Source organism: Dryobates pubescens, chromosome 14 (assembly GCF_014839835.1).
Source record: "Dryobates pubescens isolate bDryPub1 chromosome 14, bDryPub1.pri, whole genome shotgun sequence".
NCBI classification, from domain to species: domain Eukaryota; kingdom Metazoa; phylum Chordata; class Aves; order Piciformes; family Picidae; genus Dryobates; species Dryobates pubescens.
Window position 1 is genome coordinate 10532972 of NC_071625.1, and position 13947 is coordinate 10546918.

General features: G+C 40.9%; 1 protein-coding gene across 2 annotated transcripts in view; it reads right to left on the minus strand.

The window, feature by feature from the left end:
- Nucleotides 1-13947, minus strand: part of SYBU (syntabulin) — a 39244-nt gene that overhangs the window by 11070 nt on the left and 14227 nt on the right. For both annotated transcript variants that reach the window (XM_009905782.2, XM_054167140.1), the window contains exon 3: nt 13077-13271. In XM_009905782.2, the coding sequence (XP_009904084.1) occupies nt 13077-13271 (195 nt within the window). The remainder of the gene's footprint in view (nt 1-13076; nt 13272-13947) is intronic.

Consider the following 13947-nt stretch of genomic DNA (forward strand, 5'->3'; position numbering starts at 1 on the left):
TGAACACCTCCAGGGACAGTGACTCCACCACCTCCCTTGGGCAGCACATTCCAATGGCCAATTACTCTTTCTGTGAAGAATTTCCTCCTCACCTCCGGCCTAAACTTCCCCTGGCACACTTGAGACTGTGTTCTGTTGCTGGTTACCTGGGAGAAGAGACCAACCCCCATCTGACTATAACTTCCTTTCAGGTAGTTGTAGAGAGCAATAAGGTCTCCCCTGAGCCTCCTCTTCTCCAGGCTAAACAACCCCAGCTCTCCCAGCCTCTCTTCATAGGGCTTGTGCTCCAGACCTCTCAGCCTTGTTGCCCTTCTCTGGACACATTCAAGTATCTCAATATCCTTCTTAAACTGAGGAGCCCAGAACTGGTCACAGTACTCAAGGTGTGGTCTAACCAGTACTGAGTATAGGGCAGAATGACTTCCCTGCTCCTGCTGGCCACACTATTTCTGATACAGGCCTGGATGCCATTGGCCTTCTTGGCCACCTGGGCACACTGCTGGCTCATGTTCAGCCTACTGTCAACCAGTACCCTCAGGTCCCTTTCTGCCTGGCTGCTCTCCAGCCACTCCAAACCCAGCCTGTAGCACTGTATGGGGTTGTTGTGGCCAAAGTGCAGAACCTGGCACTTGGACTTGATAAGTGCTATCCTGTTGGACTCCACCCATCTGTCCAGCCTGTCAAGGTCCCTCTCTCTTACATAGAGTCACACAACAACCACACATGCATGCCTGGAGCATGGCATCCCACTCTGCTATTTCTAGCCATAACAGACGGTTGGCTACCTTGTTTGGTCTTCTGGCCTTGATATTAAAATTTTGCCTGCGCTTCAGCATTTGATCCTTTTACCTCTATGAGAATAAAGCTCAAACTTTCTTGTGTACATTTTGTTATCCAAAATAGTAAGATTAAAATACAGAAAAAAATGGAAAAAGTTCAAGTAATATCTGTGACAGGACCACTGACAGCTGAGCAGCAGAACTGGATTTCCAGAACTCAGGATGCATATGGGCTTAGCAAAATTTAGTCTTGTTGGTTAAGTCTTTCCTATTAGCAAGTTCACCACTGTTTCATAGCTGCTAAGGTATATAAACCACTGAGCTTACCTATTTTCTGACTTCATAAACATGACCTCTTTATATATATCTATCTATATATATCTCAATGCTAGGTTTTGCATATAGTCACCTAGTGATACAGGGCTGTAAATAAAACAGTGCTGACAGAGACAGCTTGTCCTGAATATGTAAAGCACTTAAATTTGCTGAGTATCCTTATCTTCAAAAACATCCTGTTATACAGCAAAGAGACCAAAATATGCATATATGTTCACCACTCTAGTGTAGCAACTAAGCAGTCAGTAGTTTGCTATCTCTGTAGATAACTTTGTTTAGAGATCCCAGGAGAGGAGACTGGGCCTAGCTGTGTAATAAACTTCAACAAAGCCATTAGAAACAGCTGGCAAAGTAAAGAGAATGAAGCTGTAATGCCCACTATTCAAAGGACCAGTGTTTTCAAGAGATTTGGTTTCATTTATCTTCAAACCTTTAACCTACCACTACATCTGTAGTTCCTGTCTTTCATAAGCTGTTATGCTCTACCTCTGCCCATGTCTTACATCCTCCACTACCATGAGGTCTAAGGTCAGTGGAGGAAACTAAGGATGACTAGTAGGTTGCAGTGGTTCAGGAACTCCTATGAGAAGAGTGGATTTGAACTTTGGTCTAAGGAAAGCACTGAACTCTGATCTTTTCCCCAAGCTCTAACTGTTCAGCTGGAATACAAAACTGGGTAGTAACTCTAGCATTGGCCATATTTCAAAGGAATGAAATGCAAAGGGTGCCTCCACTCATGGAGATGGTAAGGGTACAGAAAGGAGGTTCAGAGTGAATCTGAGGAACACACATGGGCACACTGAGAAGTAAGTGACTAGGTCTGGGAGATGGACACTTCCCTGGCATCTTCTGTGGACTGGTGAAGGTGTGTCCCTGCCTGGCATGCTCTCTGCTATGGATCTTGTATTTCAAGATTCCACTCTTATTTTGCAAGCACTCCCAGGATGATGACAAGAATCTGGGCACTGCAATGCCTGGCAATGTCAATCCTGAGAGTATCAACAGGCATTGCCTCCCCTACTCACTGCTGGCCAGTGAAGCCATCACTTCCCACTCTTGAGTTGACACCCACCCAGCTGCTTGCCCATGCTCACTCATCAGACAGATCTGTTAATAACATCTCAGCTGACTGCACACCGTGCAGTAACAGCTGGTAGCTTGGGCAGCTGGCAAAGATGCAGTCAGAGAGGATGCAAAGGAAAATTTTCAGTGTGACTCTCCATAAATCTTTCAAACCTGCTGGGTGAAGAAAATTCCAGTTCAATACCAAACTTTGGGAAAAAAACTGCACTGCAGATCCTGCTTCCCTGTTGTTTGGATCTACACTTGATGGTACAAATGATCAATTCAGACTGATGGTTTTGTGATCTAAACTGATTATTTACCTTGATTTTTATTCATCTTGTTTGCTTACTCCTCTTACTTTAGAGGAAGGGTCGTTACCAAATCATTAAAATGTATCCCATTAAGCAGCTTTCTGATCTCATCTAAATATCGCAGTTTTGGTAGCAATCTGAACTACATTAATGCAAATTGTAAGCACTGTGGATCTCAAAATGAATACAGAATATGACTTGTGTATGCTGTGAAACCACAATCAATCAAGTTGAGAGCCATCATGTATATTCTGCACATCACTCTGATCTGGGTTTGTGTTTTTCTTAATTGGTTTTAATTAATGAATTTGTAGACCAGCCACAAGCAGATGTTGGAACAGACAAAGAGCACTGTAAGTTGCTTTTGGTGTTTTGATGCTTTATATACTTTAAGGACAAAACATCAACCTCACCTAATTATTTTTTTGTGTGCTTCTACATGCAGTTTGAGCTAACAACACCTTTAAAATGGCTCTCATAAATTTTATCTTCTCAGCCTGACATGACCTTTGTCATGGGGAACATATGTTCAGAAAGGAACCATCTGGGGAACTTATCTTCCTGTTCAAGCAAAGAAGCACTTTGGATCAGAGATGGAAGGATGCTACTCAATAGAAAACAGCCTCAATAGAAACACTGAGAGTGGAGGTTAGAAAAGTACAGATAGTTGTATATCTGATGAGAAACATGAATTTGATGGTTTTATAAGATGTATGTGCAAATCCAGCTACGGAAAAGTATCTTTGATAAGCATGTAGTATCACCTCAGGACTTTTTTTGTGTATATGGTAATGGTATTTGAAAGGAAATGGATAGGCTGGTCAAAAGTATTTTTAGGAGCTGAAAAATGTCATCTTTGGCAGGGATGACTCAGTAGTACACAGAAAGGGAGTGAACTCCATCACAAACCAGGAAAATGTCCCAGCCCTCTCATCATGTTGGTGACAGAATTTCAACAAAGGGCTTTCAGAGGCCCCTTCAACACATCTAGATCTGCTTCCCATGCACAAGGAGAGAGGCTGGCTGCAGCACTGCATAGGCACGTGCTCACAGTATGTAAGCAAATTCATGAAATCACATGTTAAACCTGATTCAGCTGAAAGCTTTTGCACAGTCACCCTTGACATAAGACATATGGCTTCCATTATAATGTACATAAAACATTTTATATCAATTTGACATGTTTTCAACAGGCAAGGAGGAAAAAAACCAACAAAAACCCCCCACCCCAAAACACTGGAAGGAGAAATGTATCAGGGAGGTAACTAACCAAACAACCCTGCAGTTCCAGGATGAAAAGCAAAATTTGTCATAAGGTAATCAAGTATTTAATGTAATGTGCACATTGAAGACAAGAAAAATAATTCAGCTCAAGTGACATCTATTGAAAAACACAGTGAAACTCCACTTAGTATATTGATTGATTGCTTTAGCTGTATTTTTTACAGTAATAAAGCCAAGGCAGGTCCAAGGACAATCCACTTTGTGTTATGACTGCTGTCATTTGCTGCTTTATTTCCTCAGTAGCACTCTTATCATTAAGAAGCACAAGTGACAGACAAGAAACCTGTGCTTTTTCAGCTTATTAATCCTTGTAGTCCTTGGTCACAGTGTATTCTGCCAGCTCTAGCAACAGTCACAGCCTGCCCAGATTTCACAATCTAACAGCTTCCTATTACAGAATTTCAGAAGGGAGGAACAGAGACCTATAATGAAGTGCCTCAGCACTCAAAGCAGGACAAGGCTCATAAAACTAATAAAATATGAAACAAACCCTGCAGACTTTTCATTTCCTTTAAATATAATTTATGTAATGGTATATAAAAAGTAGGTTCCCTGGTTTATTATGTCACATTAAAGGCCATGTATTTCAAGCTCCTTGGGGAAGCAATGTCCACCTTGCAGTGGCTGGAGGCTGGAGTTATACAAGGATGACACGTCTGACACGTCTGCTGCATCACTTGGGACATATCTTGCATCAGTCTCAACCAGCAAAGCTTTTCAGCTGTGTAAAACTCTTGTTTCTGGGCATGCCAAGAAACAGGTCAGCTATAAAAGCTCTCAGCGGTTTGGTGTCTGGCTCCTGCCTAAAGATCGGGGTGGGTGTTTCACACTGCACCAAATACGTCAGGTTCCATACAAAAGCTTCCCAAGGAAAGCTCTTTTCTGGTGTTTGATTTACTGGGGAAAGAAAGGATCCACCTGGGATTTGCAGGGCCAGATTAAGCTTTGAACTGGGATTAAGCTTTGAGGCTGCACAACATCTCCCTGTCACACTACTAGGAACATGCACTGCATCCATCCTCTCAGCTTATCATGCCCCTCCCCAGCTCCTCCATAGATCCACCCAAATTTGGATATCTGCCTGCCTTCATTATTCCCTGCTACATGGAGTCATCCAAACAAGACTGAATTTCCCACCGCTCCCACCTCCATCAGGACAATCTACTCAGCCCTGCATCCAGAGTCTTGGTCAAAGTTGGTCAACCTGCTGGGATTTATTTAATGTTTTCATTTTTTGCTTTATGTATTGGAACACATATTGGACACGTATTTTCCCCCTTCTCCAAGGCTCTTCTTGATTTCAGAATAGTATCTTCCAAGCTGAGAACTAAACCAGAGTGAAGGTATCTAAAACACAGCTTCACCAGGATTTAGATATCTAGGCAGATAAAAGCAAGTAAAATGCGACTGCTTTGAATAGGCTTAGTATTCAAAATGGCACCACTACCTGCTAAGACATTAGATGTTGAGGCAGTAACCACAATGAAATCAAGTGAGATTTGCATGACTAGAATAATATTCCTTTAGCTTTCCATGCCTATATATAAAAACATAAGGAAAATATTGACATATCCACTTGTGATCCACTAAACAGTCACACCACTCAATACTGCTGCAAAAGTATTTAGTTGGAAGGCAACACAACATTTTAAGTAGTAATCTGGTCACCAAAAAAACAAAGTTCAAAGAACTATTCATGATTTAAAGTAAAATCATAAATGGACAGGACATAGAAAATCAGAATTCTCTACTTTCTGTTTGAAACAATGCTTTAACTTTGCAAACCAATAAATTCGTTCCTTTTATTTTTAAAGGGGGTAAAAACCATAACAAAAAAAATCTCCAAATATTTTAAATATTTTAGGTTGAACATTGCCTTTGTTCACTCTGAAACAAAGGTTTTTCTTTAGTGTTTTGATTTGGCAGCAAACCTCCAAACCAGTTATTTGCATAGCTCCACTTTGAACGTGGTAAGATGTCAGACAAAACAGAAATAGCCCCTGCAAAGGAAAAATAGAAGAGGAAGCAATCTATCAATTCTCGAGTAAACACTGCTCAGAAGGCAGTTTAAATCCCAGGATTCTCATTAAAAAGGCATTAATAACCTGGAGGAATTCCAAAAAAGGTCAACAATAATGATAACAGGATTACAGGTCACTGTTTCTGGAAGGAGATTAAGGGAATGCAATTTGTGTATTCCAGGATGAAAATGAATACTGGCAACACTGTTTATCATGGGGAGGAAGAATACAGCTGGAATACTGCAAAAAACCCCATGTACCAGCAACACAGGATTCTGGCTGTGATGTGTGTTATTTAATGAAAAATTACTTGAAATAAAAACTGATGGTTGGTGGGAGCTGTGCACAGTAAAATGTAGCTGAAGTAGGTTCAGAATACTTTAGCTGGGCAATCAGAAAGGTATTTTAAACACTGGCATAAATAATACAGATTGTCATTTAAAAGCTGAGCACACACACACACACACAAAAAATATCCTAAGGGAACATTCATAATGGCCTCTTTTGTATGCACAGTGTTCCTGTGGAGGTGAAGCAGGGGCTGAAAAACCACAGAAAAAAGCCAGAAGGGGCATCAAATTTGTTGCGGTAAATACAGAAATTGCAATGCGTGTTCCAGCTTGACCTCACTCACATCTTAAAACAAATACTTAGAAGTGTGCAGTGTGTACAGCATTGATTTGTCTTTTTTTTTTGCTCATATTCCACTCTGGATTAGCAGAGGAGAAGGGAAAAAAACCCTGCTTGAATATAGCAAAATATATATTTTTTTAATCTAAATAATCTATAAATATCACTGCTGTAGGCATCTTCCCTACCTGCCTCAGCTCTGACTTCTAAACTGCAGTGTTCTTCTTGCACCAGGCACTCAGCCCTCTTTTTCAGATGCAGAAGCACATCCCCACAATCCCCAGGAGACCTGCATCTCTATCAAAAGGCATTTGGAACTAAAAGATGAACTGGCTGGCACAGATCTCACCCTGTTCAGCAGCCCAGGCACTCCCTGCAGAAGTGCCATGTCCACATCCTCTACTCAGTCCAATTTGCAGTTTGAGCTGTGGCTCTTCTGGACAAGCACTAAGTTTGAGGCTGCAGGCATCCTCAGGTGAGAATCTCCCTTTAATGGTAGCTGTCCCACTTTCTGTACATCTGGAGCAGTACTGGGACAATTAACTGACCACAGAGAGAGAATGGAGTTACTGTGAGCCTGCTGGGAAGTCAGTTTCAAATCTCCAATAAAACAGTTACTAAATTAAATGAAGTGGAACAGCTTCCCTGGGAGCAGACTCCTTGCATCCCTTCAGCCTGCCCAGCAGCCTTGTATGAGAGCACTCTTCTGCTTTGTCCTCAGGTCCATCCTCAAAAAGAGGTACAAACAGATCTAAATATAAGTTTCTTTTCTCTTTACTGAGCTATTTAAGGAGGATCTCCTTTTATTAGGTTTTTCTTTTTGAGGAAGGAGACAAGTACCTAACCTACTGCAGACCCTGAATTGCAGGTGGACTGTGCCACCAGCACACAGATGGGCAGGACATTATCTAGGACAGGTAGGATTCAGGCTTTCACCTTTCACTTGCCAATTCCTCCTTTGCAGCTTGCAAAATGAGATACAGAATCTCCCTGTGCAATGCTAGGCACCTTGGGCAGGAGGTTTCAGAAATAGGACAGAAGGTGCCTAAGCTTATCAGTGATCAACAGAAGAGGTAAAGGTATCTACTCAGATCTACTTGGAGATCCATGCATGATCTTCAAACACAAATTTCCTCCACAACTGAGTATGTAAGATTGACTATCCTTTCTGTAAAAATCAATCAATATATAACTGCAAAAAGAGACAGAGACTTTACTTGGCTTCAATAAGGGCTAACAGCAGAATTGTCAGAGACCTGATGAGGAACACAGGAGATGGCAGTGGGATTTATCTGACTCAACATGGATGACTCTAACACAGACACCTACATCTGAGCCAACCTTGGTCCCACTTTCAGCCTTTAGTCAGTGTTACCAGGGACTTCAAGGTTCTCTTTTATCCTAACATAAATGCTGATATACTTGTTTAGAAAGAGTGCACACTAGATTCACCAATTTTGTTACGTCTCCTGTAAAACAAAACAGGACATTAGTGCACTTGTGTGGGCAGAGGCAATTACAACTACATTAGAGATAGGGAATTGAGGTTAAATGACAGAGCATCTCTGCTTTATCCAGCTTGGCTCAAGATCATGATTTCACATCTTGCTCATCTCCAGAACAGCTCCTTCAACCCCCGGAAGAAGATAAATAGGAGATTCACCTGTTAAAGCTTTTCAACCTCCTTTGAGCAATGGGGCCAGTCACTAAACCAGAAAGTCAGTCCCCACTGACAGCCCACAGCTCCTGAAGATTGTCTAAGGAGACCTGTAGACTGAGATTTCACCTGTCCTACATCACAAATCTTGTGGGATTTATGCCAAACAGAGCAGGTCCCAATAGATCTACAGGCTGTGCTGGGTCTATTGGCCCACAAGGGTGCTCTTGGAGGGCAAGATGTTTATGTTCATCTCCCCACAAAGCGCACCCTGGTCCTCTGGTACCCATGGCGACCGAGGCCTTAGTAATTCCCTGTGCTGGCAGGTCAAATAAGCAAATCTGCACAGCACCATAGCAACAGACATGAAATTAAAGCGTATCCCATCAGTAAAATATGCAGGAGGGCTCAGTGCATACAGAATTATTGTCTGGAAACACCATTCTTTAAAAAAAATCAGAAAGAGCTAGTTTGTGTGGGCCCAAAATTAATGATACAGAGAAGGAAGAAAAGCAACAGTAAGTGAGAGGCAGGAATAGGGTCAAAGACTGCCACAACTGTACTTGTTAGACTCTGTGTTTGCTGTCTCTGTTGTTGCCCAAAATAAAATTATGAAGCACACATATAAAAAGGGGAGAGGAATGAAGTTAAAACCGAAACAGGAAAGAAATGTTGCATCCCATCTGAGCTGAACATCAGAATGGTTATGTTGCCATCTTATCAGGTGTGGGATAGAAGTGAAGCATTTGAACCGTGTGCTTATGTCTCAGGAAGACGGTGCACATTCAACTGCTTCCTCTCTTTTTATTGCTGAGGTGCTGTTTATAAAACAAAACTGATGGAAAACCTTCCAGAAGTACACAAAATTGATCACTGTGTTGATCATTGCTCTTTGACACATACTGAACTACTTAAAAATTCTAATACTCGAGTTAAAGCCATCCTCATCAGGTTTAAATTACTCAGGGAACTTGAGCTTCTACTTCCCCTCTTTTCACTTGCAAGCTCCTCTGCACACCCTAGAGAATTTATGCTTTATATTTATCAGTGAACATTGGTACATGAAGAAAATGCTTATTATAAAATCAAATACCTTAAGAAGGTACAAAAGACACAATCTGTGTGTAGAACTTTAGAGTAATAGGCAATAAGCTCCCATCTTCACTGCACAAGTAAGGTTATGATTGACTGCAGCATAGTGCACTCTGATTAAATCCTGTGCTTGTAACCAAGTTAAATGTTCTTTGATATACCCTTGCTCTTAATTACCTCTCCTCCAGGAAAGGTGCAGTCTTGGAATGTGGGTTATAAAGTACTGCTAAATAAACCATTGCAGAAGGAGAGACCCATTATACTGAGGCTGCCAGTCTTATCACTTTCACCTTTGTGTGGTCCTGCTTTGCAAATGAAGCACACCAATCTATTTTAGGGATCAATATTTACAAGGTTTGGGGGATAGACCCTGGCTCATCTAGGTCTTCTTTCAAGCAGTGGTGCTGAACATCTTAATGTTTTCTCTTAGCTCTTAATAATTTCATGTGAAACCTGAGCAGTTCCATGGGCCCTAAAACACAGCTCCAGTAGGAATCCCAGGTCATTTTTGTAAACTGCCCCAAGCATGCCCTAATGACACCTGAAGCAAGAAAGTAAAGACTAGCACTTTTACCAGACATGCTGGACACAGTTCACCAGGTGTCCTTCTTGAGTTATGATGCTCACAGACATTTAAAAGAAAGTACATCTTTTTGACTTGAAACATGCAACACTTTAGACAGTTATTGGCACAGCTCTTGCCCAAGATTTTTTTTATCCATGATTTTGCTAAATTTATCAGTACTTTGCACCTTGCAGACGCAGACTTTGAATCCTTACACTAAATATGATCATATGGAAGTCAAAAAACAAGATGAGAAAGACTGTCAAAGAACGCAAAGTAGTTCCCGCTGCTCTTAACAAGATGCAAACATAAGCTGCAGGAATTCAGGATGGATCTTTGCAGGAGGAGTACACCAAGAATTGTGAATACTTAGAAATGTTTATGCTCCAGTTTATTCAGCTACTAAAACTAGGATTCAGCACAGCATCTTGATATAGATCTAGGCTTAGTGTTAATCAAGCCTTTTGTGCCTTTTTGGAAGGCCATTTTCTACAACATATTTTCTGTTCTTTTAATATTACATGAATGAATCATGCCCCAAAGAGGCAACATTTTCTGAAATCCTGAAATTAAAAGGCTCACAATACTCCTGGACTGGATACTTTGCATCTTCCTTAATGTGCCTGTCCTTCCCATCCTTTCCTGGGAATACAGTCACTGATCACTGATTTTAAGCCAAATTCTCCTATAACACTGCTGTGATTTGGATTTAATGCAGAATAAAACCCATTATCATCTATCCCAAATGAATAACACCTTCGTGATTATAAATGTTTCAGAGGTTTAGCAAGATGCAGTGATAAAGCATTCCAGGATTAAGTATGACTTGCTGTGCAAACAACATGAATTATAAATGATACCCAAATCTAGTTTCTTAATACTTCAAGAGATAGAGATGACTTAGATCCACATAACAAGGCCTTAGGTTGTTTGAGAATAAAAAGCAATGTAATAGTTCATATTTTGAAGTACAGAAAAGAAAGATGAAGTCATCTTGCTAGAGTGGGAACAGCCTAGAAAAAAAGAGTTCCAGGGTTCATTCTCGGTGCAATCCCACTCCGACATTTCCTGAATGATCTAAGTATTAGTGTGAGTGTTATTTGAGATTCAGCATGTTCCAAGAAAGCCCTGGAAATAGATACCTTTTCAGCAAAATGACAGGCATTTTGAAGGTGCACACTGATAGATGTTCTTGCCTAAAAAAATGTAGTGCAGGACAGAGTCTGTAAAAGATAGTAGTAGGCTGGATTTTTTTGTCTCTTGTGTCTGGCTCCTGGTACATAGTCATTATCACTAGACAAAGAAAAAGTAGAGATTATCTCTGTAAATCAACAATGACTTTTGGTAGAGAGATGTTACACACAAGTCTTTTTGTGCTGTAGTTTGAGGTAGCCAGCTGCATGCAGAACTAGGTTATGTACAACAAGGGAACATTGCTGTTAACTCCTCTCCCACATCCCACTTCCCTTCTACTGCTTTCCTGTTACTCCCTGTGTGTTTGGCTACACGATGATGACTCCTCTTTGCACAAGGGCTATATCTTCCCGACTGAGTCACCAGAAATTCATGCACAAGTAGGTCATGGGGAAGAGACTGGATCCACCTGAAGCCAAGAAAGAGCAATGAGAGAATTACATTAAACCCTGTGGCCAATATTGAGGAAAAGGAACCCCAGTTGTCTCTTGGCACGCTCTCTGTTTCAGGAATGTCCCCAGCCCATGTCAGCTCTCATACGGAGTATGATGTAGCTTTTGACAATTTTTCACTAAAAAGTGTGAGGTATTTGCCAGGAGGAACCTGGCAAATGTCTGTAAACCAGACCTGTTTCCTGTTGTGAGAGTTTTGATGGACCTCAAGAGCAATATGCTTAAAGACTAGAAAGAATTTTTTCAACCTTAAAGAGATCAATCAGTGAGAGGTACTGACAGTTATGGAATGGTCCACTTACAAGGTATCTAAATACCTAAACTAAGTCTGTCCAAAGACTTGAAATAATAACATCAGCTGAAAGGTCTTATGACCCTTACTGCAAAAAGGCAGGTGACATTACAGTGTAATAGTTGAAAACAACAAAGCAATTTATTGAAACGAGTGTATAACTCTTTCCCATGTGTACAGAAACTTGCAGCAGAAAATTCTTCATCCACAAGCAACTTCCATATTCATATCCAAAATGGTCCTGGTAGCCATGGCTGCAGATTTGACTGTGATGTACCATATTCACTGCATTCTGTCTGCATTCGATGCCTTGCTTTTAATGGAACAGAAAACAAGCCTTGAAAACAATGTTATCTATCATCCATTATGCAGAGACTGGAAACACTCAAGTAACACAGTGCTATGAAATGAGCAGAAGAACTTCCAGGGTAGTAATAAGTCAGATTTAATCAGCCCTCTCAATGACTAAGCAAGACAGTGAAGCTTTTTTTTGCAACAGATTCTCTGCTGTTTCTGGATTAAACACAGCACTGGTAAATCTGAGCTGGCTCTTCATGAAAGTATCTAAATTGCTTCCAGAGGTAAAATGACTCTGGAAATGGTATAGCCAGGATGTACCAGAGCATATAAACCATGTCAGCTCTGCAGCTGTCTCTGTGCAGGGGCAACTGCTATTAAACAATAGCACAACTAAGAGTTGTCTGTACAAGAATCACAAGAATATTTTATATCTGCTTCTTAAAATCACAGCAGCAAATGACACACCAGCACATTTAGTCTTGATGTGTGACAAGCAAGCACTAATCTAGTTGGTGATCTGAAGGGGCTCATTAGCCTGAGGCAACTGATGATGTCCTCTTAAATCAGCCAGTGTGGTATGGATCTACACCTGCCTAGCTCCCACAGATAAGCTATCCATTATCTTACCTTTGTTTGTCACGTTGTATCCCCAGAGCTATCATAGCCTGGATGGGGAAACTTTAGGCAAGATCCAACAATAAATCTAACATCAGAAAACGAATTCTTTGCTTTGATAATAACAGTCATTTATCTTTGGCCAGTTAAATATGTGTGCAATTACCATGAAACAGGATAAAATCCATTTCAGTTGTTATTTGACACCACCATTGAACCTCATAAAAGAAAGTGAAGACATCAACTAATCATATTTCCATGAAAAAGCCAATACTGAGAGTGTTACCAAATCCTGCAGATGAACCCACAGAAAGAACTCAACTATTGTTTTGCATTCATTATCAGCATTAGTGATATCGCAGGCAGCACAACACAATGTACATAGACACCTATAGATGTACTAGTTAATTAGTCAATTAGACTAGCTAACCAATTAGTTAGAAAGTGTAATTACAGGAATTGAAGGAACCATACCCTACTCACCAGGCTTCACAAGGCTTGACTTTGTTTCCTTCTTGTATCGAGTCAGCTGTGGGTTCCCTTCGCTCATTGTCCCTGGACTGAATTTCTTCCTGGAGAAGTCTCCATCGCTACCAGTGGAAAAGCTGATTGGGCTGTTTCCAGCATCAGGAGTCTTAACTGGAGATACTGACTGGCTACTAGGGCAGCCAGTGTCGTCTAAAGACAAAAAAGGAAAACATCACCATTTCTAACTAATAAGTACATGAACACTAGCAGAATTGAAACAAACTAAGAAACAAACAAAGAAACAAAAAAAAAAAGGGAAGAAAAAAGTTTGAATCGCAACCACTTGCAGCCAGCTCTGAAACATGTGAAGATGTCTTGAACACCTTATGGCAGACTAAAAGGGCAAAATACAAAATCAGGGGCTACATCATGAAAACTCAGATCCAAGATAAATTCTTTCGACTTAGCTAGGTTAGGGAATATTATGGCAAGAAGAAGTGCATAAAAGACAAAAGAATGGCTTGTGTAGCACACATGGAATGAAAAGCAAGTATGAGCCACGTGCTCTCTTTTAAGGTATATTCCTCTCTGAACAACAAGAGAATAACCTACAGCCCATGTGCACAAAGTCATATTTTTTGGTTTTGGCATCCATAAAGGTTTATCAGAATTCTGGTTTTAAAGCGACCATGATCACAGAGCTCTTCCACTCTTGACAAGTGGTTGTGAGATACCTGGTTCTGAAGAGGGTGCATGATACACAGACTGATTTTGTTCAAAGCTGAATTCCTCTGAGGGCACACCAGCACTTTATGGCATCATCAGTCACCTCAGGAACAGACCCACTTTCTTCACCTCCAGGAATACAAACACTCCATCTCTTAAT